At 39.1% G+C, this 27,751-nt stretch overlaps 1 protein-coding gene across 1 annotated transcript; it reads left to right on the top strand.

Annotated features, from left to right (window-relative positions):
- Window positions 1–23,920, top strand: HNRNPLL (heterogeneous nuclear ribonucleoprotein L like). Its single transcript, XM_079298131.1, has 13 exons — window positions 1–292; window positions 8,184–8,302; window positions 8,417–8,654; window positions 11,958–12,043; window positions 13,876–13,972; window positions 14,063–14,135; window positions 18,071–18,142; window positions 19,613–19,830; window positions 19,994–20,115; window positions 20,738–20,939; window positions 21,793–21,850; window positions 21,967–22,065; window positions 23,140–23,920. Exons 1-13 carry the CDS (start codon window positions 89–91, stop codon window positions 23,193–23,195), a joined length of 1,644 nt encoding a protein of 547 aa, XP_079154257.1. The 5' UTR covers window positions 1–88; the 3' UTR covers window positions 23,196–23,920.
- Window positions 23,921–27,751: the final 3,831 nt, after the last annotated feature.

The raw sequence follows: 27,751 nt of genomic DNA, 5'->3' as shown, positions 1-27,751 counted from the left end.
CAGAGCATCGCTCGGCTCGGTGCCGCCGCTGGCTCTGTCTACGCTCCCGCCTCGTCTCCCGGCCGGCCGCCCCTTCCCTCCCGCGGACATGTCGTCGCCGTCGTCCGGAGAGCGGTACGAGGAGGAAGAGGAGGAGGAGGAGGAAGACGGCGCGTACGAGAGCCAGGCCAAGCGGCTGAAGCCCAGCGCCGCTGCCGAGGAAGGCGAGATCGAGTACAGCGGCGCGGAGGAGAGCGAGGGCCGGCGGGACAAGCCCCCCGCGTCGCGCGGCAGCGGCGGTTTCTCGGGCGGGGTGAGGACCGCTGGGCCGGCGGGCGGGGGGCGGCTCCCCTCAGGCTGCCAGCGGGGGGAGGGGGCCCGTCCCGCCCCGCCCCTACCGCGGGCGAGGCCGCGGCCGCCCCCGCCGCTGCTGCCCGGGAGGGGCGGGGGGCTTCTCGCCACCACGAGGCCTTCCCGGGGTCGGGGCCCTCCGCCCGCTTCCCGGGCATGGAGGCGCTTCCGGCGGGTGGGAATGGCGGGGGCTCCGGGCCGGGTCCGCGCTCCGCTCCGCTCCCCGCCGCGGGTTCCCGCCCGCCCTCAGGCATGGGCTGAGCCTGCAGCCCGAGGAATGGATGCACGGGCGGAGGGATGCGGGTGCAGGAGCTCATGGGCAGCTGGGTGCTTTTCGGGGCATCGCCATTGCAAGTCTTGTGCCGGCCCTGTTGCTGAGCGTAACTATAGAAACACCGAGCGGGGGAGGGAGGGTGGCGGGGGCTGGAACCGCGGCCGAGGGTTCCTTTCATCCTCCGTTCTACCTTTGTGTCTGGCACCATTCCGCGATAAGGCTGGTCTTCAACCATTGCCTCCTTCTAAAAGAAATTTCTAATTCTGCTTTCTCCCTCCCTCTCTCCCTCACACTGCTATGAGCACGATGGTTGACTTTTTTTTTTTTTTTTTTTTTTTTTTTTTTTTTTTTTTTTTGCTACGTACCTTTTCCTCGTGAATTTGCATCTAAGTATCAAGGTAGTCCTTGACCCATAAACTTGAGCTAACGAGACTTTTCTGTCTACTGTTTGATTTCTTATCTAACTAGTTGTCCGTCTGATTACAACCATTTTTGTCCTTGATGCTTCTGTTTCTTACTTGAATAAGCCAAATGAAGAAAACATTGATTTAATGTTAAAGCTTGAAATTTGGCATACGCGTTTTGTGATTTGTTAAAATGCACTTGCTTATCACTTGGATGAGTTAAGGAGTTTGCTGTTACCGTTTCTCCACCAGTTAAATCTATTGAAAGAGAAGGTGCCTGCTAAATTTATTGCCGTGGTTTAACCCTCTCCTACAACCAAGCATTGCACAGCTGACTCCTGTCCAGTCTGATGGGGGACGGAATCAAAAGGGTACAAGTGAGGAAAATCCTGCTGTCCCTTCTTCTTCCACTTTATATGCTGAGCGGGATTTCATGGGGTCTGGGATATTCCTTAGGTCACTTGAGGTCACTGTCTTGCCTGAGCTCACATGTGGAGCCGTAGGAGAAGCAGAGAAAGCCTTAATTCTTGCTCAGCAGGAAGGAAAACGTCTGTATTATCAACACTGTTTCGAGCACGTATCGAAAATATAGCCCATACTACTGTGGAGAAAATAAACTTTACCCCAGCCCAAACCAGCACATTATTACAAAAGTTTCCTGATAAACTGTAACAAAATACATTTCCGGAGAGAACTGTTTAAACTCTCAAGTTTCTCATGGCAGAACATAATCTCTGCTGCAGTCAAGAATTAGCAATGTGCTCTGTCTTAAAGGCCACTGCTGAAAGAAATCCTTAGACTTGCTCAAGTTATCTGGCAAGTTTGTCATGTAGGAGAGCTGAATGCCGTGCAGGGAAGTGTTTCAATTAGAAAGGAGATTCTGCTTTTGCCTTTCCTCTTTTCTGCAGTGCTTTTATGAAATCAACTAGTTCTTATATCTCCCTTTTTCCTTCTTTCTGGGCTCTGGCTCAGAGTGTCTTCATGATGTCTCAGAATCTCAGTTTATCCAAGTTTACCCTTCATGCTAATGAGAGCATGGGGTATATAACTTTTAGGCTCTCAAGTATGGCTTGTGCTGAGGCTTGTTAGTAAAGAAACTGAAACAAATGTGTAGCAAGTTGAGAACATGTGGGGTTTTCAGCAGCTAGTTGTATCAGTGGCAGTGTCATTGACGATTTATTGGCAAAACTGTATTCACAGATTCACTGTTGGAGAGGCAGAAGTTGTCTTGATCTGGAGATCAAACTGGCTTCTTAAGCATAAGCTGTGACATCAAGTGGAGATAAGAAAAGTGAATGACTGAGTGCTTTTGTTACTAATTTTATGTGAAGTTTTTAATAGCAATATGCCAAGTTCTATTAGGTAGAGTTAGCTAATGTGGCTTTTCATTGTTTTTTTCTCTAACAGATACAAAAATGTGCAGGAAACTTATTCTGTGATGTACCTTACTCGTTCCTCTGCAGGGATATGTTCTCAGCTTATAAAAGTTGTATGTGGTTTGGACATACAAGGTGAGGGTAAGCTGAGAGGAGGGAAGAAGAGCAAGTGTCCTGGATTGCTCAGAAGAGAGCAGAAAAATAAGCAGGAGGAACTATAGCAAGTGGGAGATTAGGAGAGTAAATGATGGTGAAATGATGATCAGAGTAAAGAGTGATAGGAGTCTGGCAGCCTTATGATTTGTTGGTTTGTCTTTTTTTTTTTTTTTTTTTTTTTTTAATTTATTTTTCCCTCACATATGCCCTGGAATACCAGTGAGCTATACACTCATGGATTATATGATATATACCCTTATATAAAAGCTCTTTTGTGCTAGGACTCTTCTGGCAGGTTGGTGGGGTCACCTTCTTGGGCTGTATTTATTATTGTGGCAGTTTCCTGTTCTGCAATTGTTGCATTTGGCTGGAGAAGCCCTTCATGCCTCTATTTTGTTGTTGTTTTGTTTTTGTTGGTGTATTTTGTTGTTGTGGAGTTTCTTTTGGTTTGTTTTTTTTTAAAGGGTGCTTAGAAATCTCTGTGTGAGATCCAGAGGGAATCCGACATTTCATTTGCTCTTTGTTTTCCTCTGTTTCCCACTTGTGTGGACACTTCTCATAAGCCAGATGTGCACCCTCTTCTTCATGGCTCATCTCCAGGCTGAGGAGCCTGGAGAGCCAGGAACACACCAGGATGTTGACCAGGGAAGGAGCAGGATGTGCTCCTGCAGAAGCATTCAGTGGGAGAGAGTGTGATTTGGAAGAATGACCTTTACAGAAGCAGTGTTGAGTGGTGGTGAGGCCCTGTCAGAGGAATCAGAATTGCAGTGTAGCAGAGGGTCAGGACACAGGGATAATGCGGGCTGAGAGCTGCATTTAAGGGAATTTTTAGGGCCTTTCAGCTCTATCCCCTCTCCCTCCCTTAAATGTCAGTTTTATGGATTAATGTCATATTTATGCAACCTGTAGCATTCACTTCCCTCCCTTTCTCTGATATAACCTATTTCTAAGCATTCTTGTGAAGTCAGGAAGATCTATTAGCCCAGTTCTTACTGCTGGGGAAGTGAGATGTGGTGTCTCAATACACAAGCAGAGCAATGAGCGGCTGCAAGGTGAAATGGGGACGCGATCTTGCAACTTCTCAGCCCCTCCGTTGAAACTTCCTGGGTGTTAATGGAAAGCAGCTCTTCTTGCAACTCAGTTCCTTTGTGTCTGACATAGGCAGTGTGGTAACACCAGCTAAATACAATGAGTTCAAGATCTTGACTTATTTTACAGTGACTTTCCATTTCTTAAATGAAGTCCATCCTAGAAGCTGGTTTTGAGTAAATGTAAATAATCTTCCCTCCTTAAAAAAAACTCAAAAACAATCCCAAAACATTACCTTGAGATTGGTTCTTCCAGTATCTCAGGCAAATCTCCTGATGATGTTGTGTTGTGTATTGTGTAGTATTTTGTTTTGGAATGGTGTTATGTTGTTTTGTGAAATTTATTTACTTATATATATATATATATTTAAGGATATTCTGGTGGTCATGAGCAGAGAGGAAAACAGAATAGACTATTTCAGTTGGAAGGGACTTGGGGTCAATCATGTGGTCCAAATACGTGACCATTTCAGGTCCAATTCAGAGTTTGCAGAAGGGGTCGTAGTGCAGATATTCTTTCTGTAGCAGTTAAAATCATTGAAAGGACACCGTGGTAGAGATACATTAAACAAAGTGAGATGATACTTAAATTCCTCATTAAAAAAACAAACAAACAAACAAACAAACTCAAATTGCCAAGTAACCTTCCAGAGTAAGGGTGTGATTAATCTTAACCCCCTTCTGTGTAGCCCTGCCCCCCAGGCCCCTAAACCAACCAACAACAATTAAAAAAGCACAAATCCAGGATATACAAAAATGTTACATTCTTCCACTGCTGTGGAACCTTGTCTTTGCTTGGTTCTTCTGAGACACTTCCCCTCATTCACCATCAGTTCTGTAGTACCTGTAAAGTAAATTTCAGACCAGTTAAGAGGGATGCAGAGGGAGGAGAAAATTGAGAGTGAGTAAGATAATCCAAACAGTCAGAAACTAAATAAGAGTATATTTGGCAGAGGGAATATGAAGCAGAAGTGCCATCCTTTTGCAGAGAGGGAAAAAAGAGAGATGGAAGAGGTAAATAGTGAAAAAACAAAGAAGCAGAATCACAAAAAGAGGTAATACAGATTAATAGGACTAATATGAATATACTGATTGGAAAGTGTCTGACTGGAGAAAAGATAAAGGACACATTTTTGTGCCAACAGTTGGTGAGAAAAGTCTAATCTGGATTTGATGAGCAAGAGAAGCTCATCCTACAGCCCATGATGATTTTCTTCCTTTTTGGAATGGCAAACTGTAATTAGTTGGCAAGAAACCATTGATAGGTTTCAAATGTTATCTGGAGATATATAAGTCACAAGAAAATGGATGTTAAAATGCCACAGCTGTTCTTTGAAGCTACTTCTGTTGCAGTCTTAGGTATGTCTGCTTGGATTTGTCAGTGCCTCCCTTTGTGCCCCACCTTTGTTTTAGGGCAAGCATTTTTATGCTCCTGGTTTCTTTCTCAAGGGAAACGTTTTCTGTCCTTGTTACTGGTCTTGAACAGGAAGTCTGTCCAGCCTAATGATTCTTCAAGAAATCATCATTGAGTTTTCAAATCCCCTTAAGATATATATATATATATATATATGTATATAAAAACTGGTATAGCCATAACATTGGCTACTCTGTTCTCCTGGATTTAGTGGAGTGTAAGTGTGTGGTGTTGGAGTTTTGCATGGGGCTTTTGTGCTCTCGTGGGAGCTGAGTTACTGAAAGACTCCTTTGTAGGCAGGGCAATACTGGTGGTTGTTAGTCAGTGTGTGAGCAGATGCTTTGATGTAACCTTTGTCTGTGTGCCAACTGTAGCACATGTAGCTTTCAAGATACAGTGGTCCTGAGATCTTGGTCAAAATCCTGCATTGTTCATCTCTGCAGAGAAATTCCAGCAGCAGTTGGATGAGCTGTGAATGTTCTGACCTTAGCTGTACACTTTACACTCTGCAGACATGTTTGATTTTTTTCATGTGGGCTGGTGTTTTTTTTTCTTATTATAGAGGACATCTAGGGTCATTCTAGATTGCTTCATATTGTGTTTGGATTTTCTGGGGGGAGTGGGTGGGTTGTTTTTCTGTTTGTTTTGGGAGGTTTTTGTTTTTTTCTTTATTCCGTGCTTCTCAAGCTTCTGCACAAGTTACTGTAATGGCAGTTTTTGGTTCTTTCTAAATTTCTTGCTAAACATTGCTAAAAGAACACCTTATATATGATGTTTTGGGAGAAGGAAATTGGGATTGGAAAGCAAAATGTTATTTTAATGCAAACAGAAAGCAAAATTTGTATTTCTTTTTAATATTCTGCAGAAGTGCAGACACCTGTACATATTCATGTAACTCATAGATAATGGATTTGAAGATACAAGTGTAAAAGTCTTAATTTTTGAGAAAATTTGCACTATTAGAAAGATTTGTATCTACTAATACTTGCTAGTAGATAAAAATACAAAGTGATGTGCATAACAAAGAAATGTGAACTGAAAATAAACCAGAAGTTTGAGCTGTGAAGTGGAGGGAGAGCGAAATACTCTTGTGAGTATCCATTCTCTGAAAAGCTTGATGTCATTTATGGAGATATTAGTTCATAAAGGCAGTGAGTAGCAAGTACTAAGTTTCTAGTAACTATTCCTTGTGATGAGTCTGCTTCAATGAGCACATCATTGCTTGCATTCACCATATGATTAGATAGAAATATTATTAGATGGGATTTCTCAAGTGTATTAAAGAAACCTAAAAGGAAATGCATCCCCAGGCATTAACTGGGATCTTAATATAGTAGCAAATATGCAGGGCAATGAATAATTGATGTAATAGTTTTTGATTGTTCTGTAGATTGTAAATAAAGGCTCCTATTATCTCAACATCTTAAGATAATAGGGTTTGTAGGGAAAAGTGGTAGTTATTGTTAGTTTTCTCTTGAAAATTTCCTCAGGTGCTTTGAAAAGTGTGTATGTGGGTTAAGAACATATAAGCTGAAAATAAAATCTCTCTGTAGTTCTGTTCCTTCTGCAATTGCCTAAGCATTTGCAGTTCAAAGTATTAACCTTTTGTGACTACTTTGATCACTGCTCCTGCCCTACACCCAAGGTGATTGATTCAGGATACAAGGTAACTTATGCAAATATCACCAGTGGTGTTTTCTCAGCATTGCCACAGTTCTTATTCAAAGAAACCCTGCTTAAAGTGCTTTTGTACTGCAAACAAATAAAATGTAAGGTAAGCTTAAAATAGTACACAGCAGATCGTTCTGACATCTGAGTAAGCCTGAAGAGCTGGCTTTTGATTCAAACAGAATGGTCAAATCCTCAGTTTAAAGAAAAAAATCTGTAATTGTTTAGTGAGAGCTGTACACAGAACACAGGAGTTAAACACACAAGACTCATTTTGTAGTTACCTGGAATGTGTTTTTTTCCTGGCATCTGTAGTTCAAATGGACAGAGAAGAGAGGAATGCTTAACAGTAGGAGCAATCATTGTGGGTACTTAATTATTGTAGCTCAATGCTCCTTTGTGCTACAAATGAGAATCTCTCTCAAGTTCCAGAAGATATGCTGCTGTTTAAGAAAAAGTGAAAAATCAACAATACTTGATCTGTTAGATGAAATGCATTGATGTAGTAGTCCCTAAATTTGAATACATCAACTTCACACTGCTGTAACAAATATGAAATTTGCGTGCTGGGTGTTTGCAGTATATTTTAGTGTGCCCTTTGTTATCTCAAATCTTTTTTTTTAACATCTTCCATTACTGGGTTACCTGTTTTTGTTTTTTGTTTTTTGTTTTTTTTTTTACCCTTGTGTCCTAGAATATTTAAGGTAAATTTCATCCTTCAGGGGTTTCATGGAAAGATGAGCTCATTTCAGCCCAAATTCTACAGTTGCACAGAACTGAGCCTATCTGAAAGTAGCTCTGAAAAATATTTATGGTGAGAATTCTGTGTGTTAATGTTTGATGTCTGGATCCATTAATAGCAGTCAGCCTTGGGGTGAAAAGAGCCCCATAAGTACAGAAATTGTGAGTTTTAAAAACATGCGTGTTCAGAATTGGAAGGGAGGTTGTGTTTATTTCAACCATAATCCAGAGCTGGCATTTTCTTGCATTGTGGAACCTTGGAAAAATACTCAATTTGCATTGAGTTTATGGATAGCCCTCATTCGTTCTTGGTTTTTTTATTCTCTCAGTTGGTCTCAAAAAAATACCAGCATCAGCAAGCAGAGTGTCAGAAATATTTTAGCTATTGGACATGTCCTAATTTTTTTTTTAATGCTCCTAATGAATAGGGTCTGTGTAAGACCTCCTGCAATTCAATCAGTGTTACATGGCTGCTTTTTTTTAAATACAAGAAAAATCCTGTGTGTGCAAACAGATTAATTAAATCTGAAAAGGTTTTTATTTTAAGTAGACTACAGCAACTGAACTTTGCAATCTGTTTGGAAAGAAAAGTTAAATTATTTAACACATGCTTAGATTGTGTGTTTGGATGGCTGCTTCTGGACTTAGTGTAGTGTCTACCAAGTATTTAATTTTAATTAATGATAAAGAGCAAGTTCTGTGTCGAGTTTTAAAATGTCACTTTGTTGCTAGGATGCCGGGGGAAGTCATCACAAAGTCTCTGTTTCTCCTGTTGTCCATGTCCGAGGGCTGTGTGAATCTGTGGTGGAAGCAGATCTTGTGGAAGCTCTTGAGAAGTTTGGAACCATATGGTATGTCCTAGTTAGGAAAGGTTTGGAAAACAAACATGCCATAAATGACCATGATGGGACCTGGGAGTTGTTCTGAGGAAGCAGGAAACCTTAGTGTGATGTTTCCCTCACCAGCTATGTCATGATGATGCCGTTCAAGCGCCAGGCTCTGGTGGAGTTTGAAAATGTGGAGAGTGCAAAGAAGTGTGTGACGTTTGCAGCAGATGAGCCTGTGTACATTGCTGGGCAGCAGGCCTTCTTCAACTACTCCACAAGCAAGAGGATCACCCGGCCAGGGAACACTGATGACCCATCCGGAGGCAATAAAGTTCTCCTCTTGTCAATTCAGAATCCTCTCTACCCGATTACAGTGGTATGTCTAATCTTCTTTTATTCCATTTTTTGTATCTTCACATAGGTAGCATACATGTTCTTAAATAAAGGTTTTTCAAGATGATTCAGTCTTTTACAGATGTTTTGAAATACTTCTGAAGACTTTGGAAGTGAGAATTTTGAAATGTTTAAGTTACTGCATGCTTCTGAAATATTTCCAAATGTGTTGCCACAACATTAAGATTGTTACTGAGCCTTTAGGCTCTGAGTGGTTCATGTTTAAAGGGCATGTAATTTTTTTCAGTAGGGAAGGGTTATTTTATTGCAGCCCTTCCTAAGTATTTCCTTTGTGGAAAGGTGAAACCTTTCTCTTCTGATGATCAACTCCAGTTTGATGGAATCTTCCTCACTTCTATTTGGGCCAACATCTTTTCCTTTTTAGTATTTCAAGTTTTACCATTTATACAGTTACATCCTAATTTATTGCCAATGGCTTCTGTACATGAATATTTAAGACACATGGTTTTTTGTTGTTGTTATTTAGGAATTTATGTTTTATCATGCATTAAATGCTTATATTTTTCATAGGAGATTTTATCATAGATGTTAAATTGCACAGAAATATTTCAGGAAATTATTTTAAATAGTGTACTGTGATACAAGTATGAATCACTTTTTCTTAGATATGTAGAATGGTATGGATCAATCAAAGTATGTGGGGTGTGTGGAACCAAGTAACTTCTTGCAAGCATGAAGTTTTATTTAATATGCTGTATACTATGAGAGCAAATTTACTGCAACTTAGTATTCCTAAAATTGCCTCAAGTAGTCAGTTCCACATCATACTTTCTACTTCTCTGTCCTGTGAGTATTGATAGCTTTTTGTCTGTTGATTCATCAGTGAGTGATGAATTTTATTTCTCCTGTCAATTTTTTCAATAGAAAATTGTGCCATAATATGAGTTGCTTTTTAGTGTTTAAAAACAAACCTGCTCTGAGCTGTGTGAACAAATCCACTGACTCAGTTACAGTCATGTGCAGAGAATACTTTAATACAAATTTTGGAAACTCGTTTTCATTCATCCATTTTAAATTTGCCTTGCATGAGCTGCTGAGTTAAAGGTGGATGCTTGAAGAAACTGGGAGCAGAAGCCTGGTTCTGGACTAGGAGAGTTCCATGGGAATTCTGAGGATGAAGCCTCTGACACAGTACCTCCCTTTTAAAAACAAACAACTCTCCCCAACCTCTTCCTTCCTACTGCCCCCAGCTGTTTCTTTAGCATATACAAATGAGAGCTAAAAGCAGGCAGATTTCCAGAATTGCTGGGAAGCAGCAGAGCTCATTGAAGGCAGTGTAGTCACAGCAACTGGGGAAAGCAGCTGTGCCCATAACAGCTAAAAATGTGGTGAGAAAAATACAAATTTTGCACTTGTCCAGTGGGTTAAAAACTAGTTAATTTAAGAATGCCTCCGGCAAATTTTGCATTATTAAAAAAACCACCCCCAACAAAAGAAAGCAAAAATCAACCAAACATCCCTCCCCCTCAAAAAAAAAAAAAAAAAAAAAAAAAAAAAAGGAAAAAAAAGACGTGAAGCCCAATACTACTACTTTTTCTTCAACACTTTTCTTAAATTTGAAGTACAGTTAAAAAAATAGATGAAAAATTGCAAGCAATTTAAAATGACAAGTCTGAATAACTTCATTAAACTGTTTTATAGTCTTTAAGAGCTTTACTTTATAAACAAGACTATGTTTTTGGAGAGATTTTGGTCTCTTTAAAGGCATCCCTTGGCAGAAGCAAAATGTTCTATAATTCTGCTGCAGCCTATATCCTCCATTGCAACACTGCAATTGTGACCAGCTTCTCTCACTTTTTTTTTTTTTGTTTTTTTTGAGGGGTGTAACAACAGAGGGCAAAAAGGGCATATTAACTGTATTTAATTCCTAGCTGCTTTTCATCCCTATGTGGTAGGGGGTGTATGTGTTTTGAAAACTTTTGCCCAAGATGTCATGTATAGGTCTTTGAAGTTCAGTTTCCTAATTTCCATACCTGTGGGCAGAACTTTGCCAGGGATTTGTCTGTTCAAAGAGACTTTCCCAAAGTGACTTTTGCTGCTGCAGTCATTGCTGTCTGTCCATCCATACCTCTGCTGTCCCTCTTAGTTCTCACTTCTAAACCTTCTGTACATGCATGAGGAAGGTATGGTGTACCTTGCAATTGAATTATGATATTCTAGTATGTATACAATACTAGTGCTTAATTGTTTAACAAATAGCCCTCAGTACTGTGCTTTGTCAACCACTTGACTGATTTGGTAATATAAAATAGCTGAATTATGAAATGCAATTTTAAAATCCCACTCTGTGTGTGATTGCTGGCTAATGACACTGATGGGGTTTTGAATAGAGCTTACGTTTTGCAAGACAATTTTTAAAATTGTAATTAAGTGGCTGTGAATAAATTTTTTGAGGGACTAATTGTGAAGGAAAATTAGATGAAAAATTAATGCCACCTGGAGCTGGAAAGTTTCTAGGAATCTTTTCTCCCAAACAGGAGAGATGGAGGGCAGCATTTTGTGCTGCCAAGCGTGTTGTAAGTGGTCTCACAGGTCTTATTTTTTATGGGTTCAGGCTGTGTTTGTTTTAGTTTTAAGAAATCCACATGCCCCCTACTGCTTTGCCTCCCAATTGCTCCTCTACTCTGCAAAACATAATAATACTTCCTTTGGCACTTCTTCCTCTTGACCTCCAAATAAAGCTGAGGATTTACACCAAGATCTTGGAATGATCATTTTGCAGGAATTTGGTTTAGCTAAAAAGAGAGGAAGGATCATAGCAGCAACTGGCCTCAGGCGAATGAAAACTGTTGAAATTCTCATTTTGATGAGCTAACTAAGTTTACATTTTGAACTCTTCCCAGCTACTCTCTGAAAAGGAACATGAACTCAGCTGCTGGAATCTTATGAAATGTGTTACAAGTGTCACTTTGTCTCTGCTGTGGTAGAACTACTGGAGGGCAATGCTTCAAAGGTGGCAGAGCTTGAGACATGGATGCAGTTACTGGGCTTCAACTTAGATGTTAACATACTTGTAAAACCAGGATTTGCATGAGTACTTCTTGCACAAGTCTTTTCATGTTTTTAAGATTTGATTTCCTCTAGTATATTAATCCATAATAAGGCCAACCATGAATGTATTAATTGTGGAGGAGAAAATAAGAAATGGAAAGTTAATAAGCCTTTTCTTTGCTCTTTGGCATTTAAATGGCACTGCAAGAAAATGTTCTGTGACCAAAAGTGATTGAAATTTCACATCTGACTAAATTTTTTTCTTCTTCCTTAGGATGTTTTGTACACTGTGTGCAACCCTGTTGGAAAAGTTCAGCGCATTGTTATATTCAAGAGGAATGGAATACAAGCCATGGTTGAATATCCTTTTTGAGTGTGATTTTTTTTTTTTCCTGTAGGTTCTTGACTCAAATGGGTTTAACATGCAAATGTCAGAAAAATATTGTGTGATTTTGAGACCAAATTATTTTTTAATTTCTGTCCAAGATATGGTAACTTCTAATTTTTGTATGTCTGTAAGACAAAATAGTATTTGCATATTTCATCTTTGCAGGAAAATGGCATTGTACAGTGGTTGATAACCACATTTATAGTCCCTCAGGCCTAATAATTTCAGACATGTATTATATAATAGATTTGACAAACCCTCACACACAAAAGTTTCCTGGCTTCTACCTGTGTTGTTTCTCAAGAAATGGGTAAGGGATTGCAGAGGTGCAGCTTGTCTTCTTCAGATTCTTCTAAAATAGTCCCAGTATCTACTGCTTGTCTTACTATTTTGACTTTATAAAGCAAAGCCCAGCTTAGGCATCCTTGACCTTGATTCTTGGGAATTGTGTGTTGAAGAAATTCCCTGCTCTGTTATCCCACAGTTTATTCTATTTTCAGCCTTAAGTTGTTCTTGGGTTGAATATTCAGAATTGTTGTGTGTTGCTGTGGTTTTTGAAGTCCAAAGTCTGATATGATTAGGCCTTAATTTATGAAACTCTGACAGCCCTCTTCCTAAAGTTTTATTCATTTTTAACTCTTATCTGGACAAAATTTGCCAAATTATTTGGCATTATTTTGTGATTTCAGATGCTACCAATGTGATGGGTGCACTGATGATTTTCTAGGCAAAGGGAACAACCTAACTTCTATTACATCAAACTAATTGCTATTTATCTATGTAGAAAACTTAAACTGTATGTCCTAACAGACAGTAATTTGGCTTACCGTATGTGTTAAGTTTGTTAAAAATGGAATTGTCAGGAACAAATTACTTGCACAGTTGGGGGTTATTCTTCACCTTGTGAGTGATTAAGGAAGTTTTGGGGAGGGTCCTGCACACACTCAGAAACTGCCACCCTTATGTGCTTTGAATTAAATTCTGTAACATGCCTTTTATTGAAAATGAAACCAGCCAGGAATTGAAAGAAAACTCACAAATGTGAGTGAATTAATACAGCAGCAAGGTAAACAGTTTGGTGTGGCAAGGAAAGTGAGCTTCAAGACAAGCCTTATCTGAAAAGTTCAAAAATTTACTCAAATTTAAACTTGAAGTACCCATTACATCTTCAGTTCTGGCCAGTGTCAGTTTCTTATAGGCCTGGGAAGCTAAACTTTTCTCATTTTTAAGTTCCACAGTGAACCTGTGTCATTTTGGAAGAAGTTGTGCTGGAGGAATTTGGTAAAACCAAGGCAGAGTCTGTTGTTATGGACTTATTCTAAAATGTCACTAAATTATATCAAGACATGGTGCAAAAGGTCTGTTCTGCTGCAGAGTTCAGGCTTTCTGACGCCATTTATTTTCGAGTCTGGGTGAGATCATGGGTTGTGATGTGCCAAGGCTCAGGCACATTTTCCTGCTAATCATGGAACTAATCTTGGAATATGGGGAGCATATGAAATAACTTAGGTGTTGGAGCCTGCTACATGCATCTGCCTGTTGTATTTTTTGAGGCAAGATGATTATTTGTTCACTCAAAGTCTCTCTTTTAGTTATGTGGGGTTTTTTTTTGGCTAATGAGCTAAAAAGGATGTACACTTAGTTCTTTTTTCTGTAAAGAAACTACTGTGGTAAGTCTGTGTGGAGTTCTTGCAGTGTATACAATAGTGAAATACTTTTTGCAGGCTACAGAAGTAAAGACCTATCAGGTAAAAGGGACATGAATGAGACATCTGGGGAAAAAGATCCTTAACCTGATGTGTATGTTTGAATCAGTGTTCTGTGCCCAGAAGGCGAAGGCTGCACTCAATGGAGCAGATATCTATGCAGGATGCTGCACACTAAAAATTGAATATGCAAGGGTAATGCTTGGACCTTTTCTTTTAATTCTACAAAAAAATAATACATATAGTCAAAGCTTAACCTCTTTCACTTTTACTTTATTTGAACAGCCAACTCGACTTAATGTCATTAGGAATGACAACGATAGTTGGGACTACACTAAGCCATATCTGGGCCGCCGAGGTAGGTTCTGATCCATTCTCACTGTAGCTCTTTGACTGTACTAATGCCAGCCCTTCACACGTGGTCAGGCTGTGTGGCCACAGTCCTTCCAAAGCAGGCCAGTGCTGCTGGAGGCTGTGCCACTGCAGGGAATTAACCCTGAGCCCTAGTGCCCCCTACTGCCGTGTGCTTGAGCCACTTAGTGCAACAAGGAGCCCACACCTCCAAGCACCTTCGCAGTTCTCAAGGACTTGCATTTCTCCAAGCAGCTCTCTCTCTTTGGAGGAGAGGAAACCTGGCACAGACTATTCCTTATAAACTACAAACTTGCACACTGCTTCTCCTTCGAAAGGACTCTTTTCCCCTATGTTGGACAAGGCATTAAGAAGGATAGAGGACTTCAGCAGGCTGACTCTACACTTCATCATGCACCACATCGGCATCAGCAAAAAAAAAAAAACCCAAACAAACAAAAAACCCTCTGAAAAACCTCAGACTTGCAGTTCACCTTGTCTGCATACTGCATGCACCACCACCACAAGTTTTTTAAAGGAGGACATTGTCAGTACTTCAGATTTGTGTGGGATGAATAACATGATAGACTGTACCCATTCTGTTCAAGTTTGTATGTATGCTGGTCTTATTTCCCTTAAAATTGCCACTGAAAAATTGAGAACTTCCAAAATTAAGAACCTCTTGTTGATATAATTGACATTGTAATGTTTTTATTATTTGCTGTATATGAGAGTTGCATTCAGACTTAACAGTGTAAATATTGTTTAGTAGTAGGAAATTCAATCCTTATATGCAGATAGTTGGAACTGAGCAGTGCAATACCAATAAGTCCCCTCAGCTATACTTAAGTAATAAAATAGGAGATTCATAATTGGTACAGGCATACTGTTTGTTAAGTACTCAGCTGTAAAAATTCTCAGAGCTCAACTCATGTCAGTGGAAACTATGATTATATATGTACAGTCAAACTGCTGTCTAGCCTAACTCCTGTAAAGTGTTTATTTAAAAATAACCAAAAATCTGTAACTCTTGAGTGCAGTGTTCAGTAACCTATGTACAATAATGTGTTCAATGTAAAGTTAGAAAAGTGAAGACAATGTGACCAAGATAGACTATCTACTTATCAAAGGCTACATGAGAACCAGGGCTTTGGCTGTCTCAAGGGATTTGCACTTTCACAGTAATTCTGCAGAGACACTGGGCTTGTGAAACTGTTGTACAACTAAAAACTTAGGGCTTGGCTTTTCAAAATGAAGTTCTTGTAAAAAGTTAACAAGGGAGCTACAGTATTGGTTGCAGCTTGTAGATTATGACTATTTGTATTAGGATTCAAAATTTTTCTCCAATTATTGAGTTAAAGAAAAGGAATTCTGAAGAAACGTAAAGAACAACGAAAATAATCTAAAAGTTTGATTTTGAAAAATTGAATGGATTGATTTGACCCTTGAATCTTTTGATCATTGCAGTATTTGGAGGCTGACTTGTAACACTGTGCATCTAAATGCATTATGCAATTGGTCTGCAGATAGGTATGACTGTATGAACTAAAGCTTCCCCAAACTTGAGCAAACAGTGGAAAATGAAAAAATCAGGATAGGTGTGGCATGCTCTTTTCAAGAACTCTGCTCTTTTTTCTTTTATTACTGTCTCTATTACAAGCACTCTACTACACATGAAAGGAAAAAAATGGACTTGTGTTTTATATATATATATATATATATATATATATATCTCAATCATTGCATATTGTATGTAGCATAATTTTTCATTTACTGTGATCCACATCCATTTATGTGCACAACACGAATATAAATTGTTGAATGAACAGTAAAATGCTCTCAGGAAAATAAGTGTCTAGAGCAGTTTTGCCCATAAAGTAATCCAAGAGTTGAGGTTTTCTTTGAAAGAGTTTATGTGTTTGTCCTTCAACTTACTCTTCCAACAGCATTAATTGGGTTTTGAACATGGTGTGACCTGAGCTCTAGGGCTCTCACTGCAGCAAGGATCTTATCCCAAAGGAATTTCATTCCAAGGACAGACATGCCAATAAATCCTTTCAGAATTTCACACCTGCCTTTCAAATGTTAGGAAAGAAATGCATTTTACTAAATTTTTTTTTTCAAAACCATTTGTAGTTCTTTATGATAATAAATTGCCCACAGTCCTTCTCCACTAAAGTAAACTTCCTAACAAGTGCCCACTGCTATGTACTCATATTGCATTAGATTGAGTGAAATAAACCCACGTTACTTAATATTCTACTTGTCTTTAGCCAGAAATTTCAAATGGTAGTTTGGAGCATTTCTTTTGGTGATAATACCAGCTTGCTCAGTGACTCAAGGACCTGATGTAAAAACAAAACTAAAAATCAAGAAACCCAAGCTGAAACAAGATTATAAAGAACCTTTCCTTTCAGAATTATTTTTAACACAGGTCAGTTCTCATGTTTCAATGCTTGTTTACACAAGTATTTGTACTGGCACAACCCAGGGGCTTTGTTCAAAGAAGGAACAAACATGGAGCAAGGAGAGACTTGCACCACCACAAGGAGGAAATATTTGTCAAACTTTTCTCACAGATTTCTTTATTTGAAGACTGTGATTCTTGACTGTATTTTACCGTGGGCAGTTTAGTTCCACAGACTGGAATTGCAAAACTGATTTTTCTCAAAGATGATTGCTGCATACAGTTTAAATGCTCAAAATACTTGACCTGACTGCTCATTTGCTTTCTAGAGCCAAGAACTGGAGCTGCTACTCTGAAAAGGGAGTGGAAAAGTAAACTTGACAACAGTAATCTTGCTTCTATGTATTTGAAAGTGTTCAGGACTGCTGTCTCTTCAGATTTTACTGCCAAAGTAAATATCTGACTTGGAACCTGGCCTTCAAATTCTGAGCAGAAAGGGCCACATGTGCTTTCATCTACCACTGTTGTGTAATCAAATAGTTCCTGTTTTTTGGGGAAAAAGCTCCAGCTGCATGGGGCTGGAGTTACTGTTTTCAGCAGTCATACTTTTCAAATTTCCTGAAAATTGTTGTAAACTGATAAATACCTTGACCCATCTTTTTAATGTGGCTTTTTTTTTTTTTTAATTGTAAGAAAAAAATTGTTGCTTACCACAAAGAAATCTGTAAGTTTAGGGGTTTTTGTCATGCAGCATGGATCTTGATTGCAAAAAAGAGCTTTGGCTATGAGGTGCTGCTTCCGTCCATTAATGTAGACCCCTTGCTTAACTTTATATCCTAGAGAACTGGGTTTTCTTAAAGGATTGACTGTTGTTTAAGTGCATTACTCAGTGATGCTTTCCCTCTTTTTGAACTGTTCTTTTTGAACTGTTGTGTGCTGCTGATAATGCCACAATGTACAATCCTTTCAGCACGCCCATAAATCAGTAGGTGTTCTGTAAATATATATGTACACATATGTAATGCTCTCTGTTTACTGATTATGAAACCATGTAATACAGGTTGTTGTTGGCTTATGCTGAAACTTCTTGAAAGAAGCCCACTTTGAAAATGTGTTGCTGTTGAAGCTAATATTATGATTCAGGTACTGTCTTTCAAAAGTACTGCATTTCAAATTTGTTTTAAGAGACACATGGGTAAATCCTGCTGTATGGTGTTTTCTATACTAATGTGTGGTGTCTGTTTAGGAGAACTATTGGGTATCTCCATAAACTTTAAATGTCTGCATCTCCTCATTGGCCACTGCCCCCAATCAACTTAAGTGAAATTTGTTATACAGATGGCAGTCTTTTAATTTTGGTGTCCCAGGGCTACAGCTTGTGTTTTTAGACGTAGAGTGAATGAGAAATTGTTCATTAAATTAACAAGGACTCAAATTACTTTTTCACTTCTTAATTAGAAACTTTGTGTCTTAACTGGAGAAATCAAGTGCCTGGTTGTACATACTAAACTGGTTTCTTTCCCTTCCCACATTAGACAGAGGGAAGGGCCGGCAGAGACAAGCTATTTTGGGAGAGCACCCATCATCCTTTAGACATGATGGCTATGGTAAGTAACGTGGGATGACAGCTGGTTATGATTTCTTACATGCTCTGTGGAATTCTAAATATTTAATCAATGCTTGGCCATGGTTCCCTTCAGCATGAGCAGTTCACCTGCAGTGCTGTCAGTCTGCCTTCTGAAACACTGCTTGGTTCAGTAAAATCCATGTGCACTCATTGCCTCACCTCTTCCTGACACCCAAAGCATTCAGCTCTACAGGTTTATTCCTTGGAAGAAAGTTTCCTTTCAGTTGCCATCATCCTGGCACTGGACAGAAAAAGATATCTGGATTGGGAAAGCAGTTTTCTTCTAGCAAATGGCAACAAGTGTTATCAATGGTTTGATACAATAGAGAACTCTGGTTTTTGCATGCAAAGCTATGAATTGTTGGCATTGGCACTTCTAATTTAACTGATTCAGAAAAGGTATAGCTCTGTGACTGTAGAGGAATCAGTGCTATGAAGTACTGCATTGTGACCAGTGCTCTCTGTAAGGCAAGACCTGCTGTCACCTTCATGTGCTGAGCGAAGATTCAGGGTGGAGAAACAAATGTCCCCACTCACATGTGACTTGCTAGTCATTTACTCTCTCAGCTGCCAGGTGCAATGTGATTTGTCTTGCCTCTTTCTTTGCAAAGGTATTTATGATATTTTACTGTGTAGGTTGACATTCTACATACTCCTTCCAAAGGTTCTTCAAATGCCCAGAATTTCCAAGTCCCACCTTGATTCAGTGATGTTCTTCTTTCCTTCTTCTGATACATCCTTCTACCTTAAGCACTGTGTCCATCTCTTCCAATACCACTGTTTCCCTGTCATTACTGCTTTTTGCTGGGGAAAAAAAAAAGACAAAGGGTTTATTTTATACTTGGCTTATGTGAATTTCACATTATTTTTGTCTCAGAAAAATAGGGATCCTCCCCTTGGTCTGTAATACTAACATTTTCTATGAACAGAGGTGTTGCATACTAGTAGTGCCTCATCACTAAAAGGATAAAAAAAAAGGAGCTGTCTATTTCAGTGAAACTTCTCACTTTATCTTCATTTTGTATTAGTGTGGGGGTTTAAGTATTCCTTCTTCTTCCAAATGACCTTTTTGTAGAAGGGCAGGTTTCTGACTGAAGCTTATGTCTCTGGGAAAAAGAGCTGTGTCATCTCCTGGCCTCTGTCTCACTCCTTTTGGTTTGTTTTCCTGACTTTGTAATATTCTTTCTTGGTGTCATGTAGCTCTGTAACTAGATGGGAATATTTCTGAATGTTGATTTTAATAATTTCCTCTGATAACTTTATGTTCAAATATCTTGCACACTGCAGGGAAGATAATGATTTTCATAATTACTGGAACATCTTTTTTCAGCAATTACTGTAGCCTTCTACCCCTCCTTTAAATATGCCTTATGTATGTGGGCTTTGATGCATGATTAAGTAGTGAAGATTATTTCAAGCAACATAAAAACATTGTCTCTCATCTCCTTAGGTTCCCATGGTCCTTTGTTACCCTTGCCAAGCCGGTACCGAATGGGATCTCGGGACACTCCAGAACTTGTTGCTTATCCATTGCCACAGGCATCCTCCTCCTACATGCATGGTGGAAATCCTTCTGGGTCAGTTGTCATGGTTAGTGGGTTGCATCAGCTCAAGATGAACTGTTCAAGGGTATTCAACCTGTTCTGCTTGTATGGAAACATTGAGAAGGTAAGGTATAATTTATTAGAAACTTGGAAACTACTATAGTTCTTACAAAGGCTTTGGAAAAAGCCTTTCTGAGATAGTCTAAAAATATATCCCAATGTTTTATAAAACTATTGGTTGAGCTGTTTGTTGCAATGTAATTTTTTTTTAATCTTATCTTTTGTAGGTGAAATTTATGAAGACTATTCCGGGCACAGCACTGGTTGAAATGGGTGATGAATACGCTGTGGAAAGAGCGGTCACACATCTCAATAATGTCAAGTTATTTGGAAAGAGACTCAATGTCTGGTAAGTATGTTTCATCAGAATAATAGCCCACCAGTGGGCAGATGGAATGAGGTTTCAAAGGGACAATATCACATACTCTGTTATCTTTGTTGGAGTTATGATTTCCAATTCTGACTGACTGTTTTGGCTTTCAGCTGAAGGAGGGTGAATTTAGGTTAGATATTAAGAAATTCTTTATTGTGTGGGTGGTGAGGCATTGGCACAGGTTGCCCAGAGAAGCTGAGGATGCTCCATCCCTGGAAGCATTCAAGGCCAGGTTGGATGGGGATTTGAGCAACCTGGTCTAGTAGAAGGTGTTCCTGCCCATGGCTGGGGAATTGGAAGGAGATCACCTTTAAGGTCCCTTTCAACCCCAACCACTCTAAGATTTATTACTATTTATAATTTGATTTATTTACATTCATAAATGTAAATGGATTGGCCACTAATAAACTGTATTCCCTAATGTGTGTTATCCATTCTTTCTGCATTTTTTAAGGAATGTGTCAAATCCAACCCATCTAATTCTTACAGTATTTATTTCAAATTATTATAAAGAAATATCAGCTCTTTTCTAGTTAGATAATAATCTGCAAAGTATGATAGCCTTAATTATTTAAGAAACTTTATCCTTAAATTCCAGTGTTTCCAAGCAGCACTCAGTAGTTCCAAGCCAGATATTTGAACTGGAGGATGGCACGAGTAGTTACAAGGATTTTGCCATGAGTAAGAACAATCGCTTCACCAGTGCTGGCCAAGCATCCAAGAACATCATCCAACCACCCTCCTGTGTGCTGCATTATTACAATGTTCCCCTGTGTGTGACTGAGGAAACGTTTGTAAAGGTAAGCACTTGGAGTGGCTGACATCCAGCAGTCTCTGGGCTCTGTCCTGGCCCTTCATGGTGCTGCTTTTAAGAATTAGTAACTTGGAAGGTTATAGTAGAGCCACTGGAAGAGAACTGTTCCTTAAAATGCATTTGTAGACCCTCTGGTTATGTTCAAAATTCTGGAGTTACTGTCTTAATTTTATTAATTTGTATTTTTTTTTAAAGTGAGAAACAAAATCTTGAAAATAAAGTTGAGTTTAATGTGAGGGGTTTTTGGATGAGAGGGAAAAGACACAAAGCCAAATACATTAAATTTGGGATTATAACTCACAAAGGATTTACTGACTCCCTGTAATGACTGCTAGGATGTTTTGGAAACGAGACAAGCATGCACCTGGGACCTTTGGCACAGTTGTATCCTAAATGAACTCTGCATGCTTAAAACATGCAATGCTTGGCCTCTTTAAGTTGAGGCAGTAGTAAGGTTGCTGACAGTTCAGTGAGTTCTTTTTCAGTTCAATAAAATATATTTTTCCTACTTTGTCTGAAAGTGAACTCTGGTTCCCAAGTGGTGTCTCTGTATGTACAACTACAGAGCTACTGTGTTGGAGTAGGAATGTCAAAAAGTAGAACTTGTTATTATTTAAATATGATTTTGGAGCCTTGTTTTACATACTACAGAACAGTATTCTAAAGAGTTACCAATCTAAATATATTTTTAAAATTATTTGCCATAAATTCTTGCAAACTCCCTTAGAAAGTCAGAATCTTCTTTTTTATGTGTCTCTTCCAGGAACTTGGAATTTTTGCTAATTTGTTTATGTGCACTTTTGCTAGAGTTTTACCTCTTAATTTTATTTTTGTGACAGTTATGTGAGGATCATGAAGTTCTCAGCTTTATTAAATACAAAGTGTTTGACCCAAAACGTAAGTAAAATTTTGCCAGTTTGGGAAGTTACTTGATTCCAGTTTTGATCTGAGTATGCACTGTCAGGAGACATTACTGATCCCCACCTTCCCATTTTTATTTCTCATTTTGACAGCTTCTGCCAAAACACTGTCTGGTCTCTTGGAATGGGAATGCAAGACAGATGCAGTGGAAGCTCTCACTGTACTTAATCACTACCAGATAAGAGTCCCAAGTAAGTAAACTTTTCTAATCTTACTGCTAGATTTTTTTTTTTTTTCCTGTGGAGAAGGACTTTAGGGTTCTGGTAGCCATGAAAATATATCAGAGGGCTCCTCTCTTGTTAGGAAAGGCTGGGGTTGTTTAGCCTGGAGAAGAGCAGGCTCCTGGATGACCTTATGGAGGGAAAGTGACTTTTGACATGGGCAAATAGTGATAGGACAAGGAGTAAGGGTTTTAAACTAAGAGAGATTTAGGTTTTAGATGTTAGGAAGATGTTTTGACTGTGAGGCTGGTGAGGCACTGGCACAGGTTGCCCAGAGAAGCTATGGATGCCCCATCCCTGGAAGTGTTCAAGGCCAACCTGAGTGGGGCTCTGAGCAACCTGGTCTAGTAGAAGCTGTTCCTGCCCATGGCAGGAAGTTTGAACTGGATGATCCAATGAGATAATCCCTTCCAACCAAACCCTTCTATGATTCTTTCACAATACATATAGAGAACTCTACAATGTCTTGAACAGAGGGTTCCTTAAGTGACTCAGTTCATTGCTCTCAATTTACTGCTTCTGTAGCACGTTGCCTTTGAAACCACCAGAAATCACAAAGCCAAGATGAATTTAGCTCCAAACTAGCAAGAATAGAGTGGGATGAGTTCACCTGCTAAACAAGTACACAACAGGCCAGATCTGAGCTGAACAATTGAGACAGTTTACTGGATTAAATGGAATTTTCCAGGTTTTCCCAGACTTAATTTTGAATCTAGGCCAGTGTCTAATATTATTTTAAACTACCTCCTCCTAACTGTTATGAGTTTGTCTCCTTGAGAAGTTTAAATCCCCCCACACCCTTGGTCCACCTTCTTAATAGTGGACTCTAGGGGCAGAACATTTATGAAGACAGTATGGATAACACACTGTTCACAATTTCAGTTTTGTCTCAATTTGGAGAGCTTTCTCTTTCAATGTGAAAAAGGCAAACCCCAGTGGAGGTGTGAGTGTGAAACACACGGAACTGGTGAACTTGCCAGGTTATGGAAGGTGGATCAGCAGGAGAGCTGTGCCCACTGTATGTTCTGTGTTGTTTCCTCACAGATGGCTCCAACCCTTACACCTTGAAGCTTTGCTTCTCTACTTCATCCCATTTATAGAGAAGAGGACAGCATGTTAAAAGCTACGTTCACCTGGATTTGCAAGTTAAAAACTACACTTCGTTCACAAAGCTCTAAAGTGGTTGTTCTAATGTTGCCTTGTTTCAACTTAATTCTAATATCTTTTATCTTGTTTTATAATAAATTGATGTTCCTTCATAAATACAAACCAGATTTTTTTTATTTTTGCCTCTGAGAAGTACATGTTGTAAGCTTACTACAAAGTTTGTATTTTGTTAGTGTAGTATCTTCAAATGTCTAAAGAAGTACCAGTAGGATAAACAAGATTGTTTCTTTTCAAAAAATGAAATATATTTGCATTTTCAAAATGTTAAAGATTAGCAAGTATTTTTCCATTTGTAGTCTTAATTGGCAGATGCAACTATTACAGCAGAATTTTAAACATAGAACTTGTTTTTCAGTATGTTAAGTAGTGAAGTATGTTGCAATACTAAAAAGAAGCTTGTATTTATAAAATGCTTTGATCGGGTTAATGTTGCACATACTGAACTTTTAGTAGTATAGACTTGATTTATAGTTCAAACTGAGCTAACATAGAAAATTATTAAGTATGTACATGTGTATGGTATGAATTCATACTTCTTTAAAGTGGTTTTGGTTTTTCTTTTTTTAAAAAAACCTATTTTCCATTTGCATTAGCATGATGCCATCTACAGCTAGTCCCACCATAGGGGCCTTTTTAAAATTAAAATTGCAAGCCTGTATCAATGTGTTCATTCTCATTTTCCATGATTTAAATCTTTGGTGTTTAACATATCCTTTTGACTCTTTTTTAAAAGCAGTAGTTATGACATACTAAATGGTAAAAATTGTGGGGGGATGATAATATGGATCACAATAGAAACCAAGGTGATAAAAATTATTAAAACAAAAAGAAAGTTCCCATCATATCCTTTCATATACCTGGGCAGTTAATTCAAGGTTTTCTTTTGTCTGATTTATCTTAAACATCTGTTATGACCCTGAAAGAAGTTATTGGGTGAGTAATCTTTGCTTGTCTGTAGCCTAAGATGAGGCAATCTCAGTGGGATTCAGGTAAAATAACTATGTGATGTGGAATTAATGAGGTGAGAAATCTTTCACTTTGGAGAAGATGATTTGTTCTATCCCTCTATTTTGAAACCTGTCTTCTGGAACAGGAGTTGTGTCTTTTTTGGGCTAAGCCCCCAGGAACAGGAATCCAAGCAGTGGAGTCTGGGAGCTGTTGTCCTAGGCTCTGTGTGTGTTCCCCTTTCTAAATTTGCAGTGGATTGTTAAGGGCTTCTTTCAATTCTGTTCTTAGTCATTGCAGAGAAGTTATTTTATCAGCTATTTTATGCTTTATCCTACAAGTTCTTTGTTCTGTCTTTATGGATTTTATCTATATCCATCCTTTATGTAAGATGATTTGTGCAGAGTGCTTGTCCTTGAGAGGTTATTTTGTAGGACGTTTACAGGCTGTGGGCATTTCACATCTTTCAATAGAGATTGGATTTTCCCCATTCTTAATTTCAAGGCAAATATTCCTTATCATACAAGGGAAAATGTCCTTTGGGTTTTCTCATCAACAGTTAGTCATTTTTGCCCTGTCTACCTCCATTTTGTTCATGCTTCAGGTAATGAGTGTTTTAGGTATTCACATCAGGCTTTTAATATGTCTGAAGTGGGAGCTGAAAACCAGCTGTTCTTTGGCAGCTCTTTCAGCACAGGGTTTGGAATAATCCTAGCCTCCTGTCTGTGAGGTGGGAAAGAGACTTGCATTTTAGGGGCACTGCTGAGACTCTTTCAGCCTCAGTGCTCTTTCCCCAGAAATTGCTTTCAGGCAGCTCCAGTGCAAAAGTCCATGTGCCATATCTTGCTGCTAAGTGAAATGCTCTGTGCTGCTTAGTGTTTTAACTGTAAAAGATCTCTCCCAGTCTGTTATTTCTCTTTTATCAACTTGAATGTTCTGTGGAAGCCTGTTTCTTCTGTCATAATTTCCAATGTTTGTTGTATTAATGTAGTTCCAGAAGTTGCTTCTAGCTGAGCATTAAAAATAGTCTGTTTTCAAATTGCAGTGTGGGATGAGTGACCCTTAAAACTTTCAGGTTTCAGCTAAAAAAAAGAAAAAGAAATGCACTTCAATGTTTTGGTGTCCTCAGTGGATCACAGCATTCAGTGCCTAAGAATGTTCAGGTGAAAAGCATCTTTCCTGTGTCTTCCCAGATCAAATGGAGCATGGTTCTGAGTATTTCATAGAGGACTGACTTGATAGCAGCTGGAAGGCCCCTAGGCAAAATGAGTAGCCTGTGCTAAGTGGTGCAGAAAAAGGAGACTGAAGAATTGTGCAAGCTTCTTTCTCCACAAAATAATCATCTTATTCATGAGAACAGGAAGGATTCCTTGTTGGTGTTTTGCTGTAAAAGAAAACAATGTTTTATCTTGGGCCACAAAAGTGGATGCTTGTCCTCAGGAAGGATTGAGGTTGGCCTTGCACACACAAGGTCTGTGTTCACCTTTAATCTTGCGCTTTAGAACAGAGCCAAGCAGTGGGGCAGGTGGGGAATTAGTTGCTCCAGAGGGAGTGAACTCTGTCTCTCATTTGACAGTGGTTTTACCACAGTTAGAATAAAATTAAACCTTCAAGGTCTCTTAATGCAGGGGGGGGTTTCTTGTGTCTTTTGCATAAGTCATACAAGCAAAACATTGAACATTGCTATGCACATTCTCTCCTTGTAAGCAGCTGTCATTCACACTGTATTATCTTCATGTCTGTCCCACTGTTTTGTTTGTTGGTGATGTTTTGTTTGTTTTTCCAGTTGATCACCTTTCATTGGGGGTAAAGATGTATTGAGTTGGAGATATGTCACTCTTCTTATGATACTCCAATTTTTGTTTATATTTATTTTTCCTTATATGCAAGAAGTGTGAAGAGTTGTTTTTTGACTTTTCTATACCACCACAGCAAGACAGAGTGTATTGCTAGGGTGATGAAAGAGAAGATTTAAAAGAAACCATGGGGGATGTGTTTGGGCATCCTGCTTTGTGAAAAGACTGATACAGCTGGATGTGGGGTCACTGAGTCTGTCTTTTAGAAAGGGATAATGTTTGGGGCAAGCTGGCTTGTTACTGGCTGAAACTCTTTTGTTGTAATTAAATGCAACTCGCTCCTTTTCCTGCTGTGTGTTTTCTTGTGAACAGCTCTTGAACTTGTTTGAATGTGCTGGTGGCTTAGCAGGAGACATTCAGGCTCTTCTGTTAAATAATGCATAGAGGTCTGGGATCATGAACACTTTTTGCTCAATTATTTTTTAATGTCAGGGATGTGTTTAAACACATTAGGGATTCTTTTGTGTGTTCCTCTTTTTGAAAATACCTTGCATTCTCACATCTCTAGCTACCAGTGGGTTTTTGAGCTCTTCCAGGGTTTCATGTCTACTTTATGTCTGTTTTTATGTCTAACCAGTCAGAGAGAAGTGTGCTATATGACTGATTTGTTGTGAAATTCAAGGTATCTTCTCAGTTGCACCGTTAATATTGATACCTGTGGGAAGGGGTGATCAGGTGTGCTCACTCCTGTGATAATGTGATGTTTCTAGGGTGCCATTTGGGTTCCTTAGAACTAGAGTCAGTTAAAAATAACCTGAACCAAATAGGTGTTCAGGGTTTCTCAGATGATAAGGCCCCCAAGTTCTACTGCCAAAGCATCTAAACTGAGAAAGGGTCATTCAATTTCTAGACAGCTGCATTATCAAGTTAAAAGAACAAAATATTTGTGTTCTGTTAAATCTTCTAATGCTTTTCCTGTTAAAAATAGAGGATTTCTTCCTCCAAGGACTGTAATTCTCACAGGATATGGAGGAACCTAATGCAGCCAGATTACTTTTGTTGTGCTTTGACCATGGCTCTCTGAAGGAAGTAACCTCAGTCCCTTTTCTTGTATTCAGCAAGTTTTATCTGCCCTGTGCCAAGCCTTCCTGTCCTGGCCTTTCCCAGCCAGCTCCCTGGGCTGGAGCCATACATGAATTCAGATGGGTTCCCTGCTCTTCCTCCTCACTGTTGCAGCTGCTGAAGTGTGGTCTTCATTTCTGGCATTTTTTATTTAACTTTTTCTTCTCTGGTGTTCATGGAGCAGCTGCAGCCTGAATGGGTCTTCATGCAAGGGAGTGAGTCCTGCAGGAATGTGTCAGGAAGCCAGCAGTTATGGCAAGATAATTAACCCTCTTTTCCAAAGCATCTGGGATCCAGGAAAACAAATTAATCCTGGCAGGGGCAGTAAAGCAGTATTCAGAATTAAATACTGGAGTGGGATTGTAGGATGGGGGATGGCAGTTGGAGCACAATGCAGGATGTAATTACTCAATTTCATATAAGCCATTATCTCTTCTTTATTTTCTCTTGCCATCTTTTCTTTCCATTTGTGGGTTCATCTTTCTTTCAAGCAACTAAAAAAATTAAATTGTTTGTGCTCCATTCAAAATTCAAGTGGATAGTAGTCAATTAAACCTCCAGAAGTTATTAGAGTGCTTCTTATGGAAAATCCTAGATTTTCTGTCTCTTAGGCTGTTAATAGAATA

This window comes from Erithacus rubecula, assembly GCF_903797595.1.
Source record: "Erithacus rubecula genome assembly, chromosome: 2".
Classification (NCBI taxonomy): domain Eukaryota; kingdom Metazoa; phylum Chordata; class Aves; order Passeriformes; family Muscicapidae; genus Erithacus; species Erithacus rubecula.
Note: the sequence above shows the minus strand (reverse complement) of the source record. Positions and strands in the feature narration are given on the sequence as shown.

Excerpts from the sequence above, each read along its gene's own strand:
- HNRNPLL (XM_079298131.1), top strand. The coding sequence starts at position 89 with ATGTCGTCGCCGTCGTCCGGAGAGCGGTACGAGGAGGAAGAGGAGGAG. Across the intron at positions 293-8,183 it reads GCGGCGGTTTCTCGGGCGGG|GATGCCGGGGGAAGTCATCA; the intron begins GTGAGGACCGCT and ends CTTTGTTGCTAG. Across the intron at positions 22,066-23,139 it reads CTACCAGATAAGAGTCCCAA|ATGGCTCCAACCCTTACACC; the intron begins GTAAGTAAACTT and ends GTTTCCTCACAG.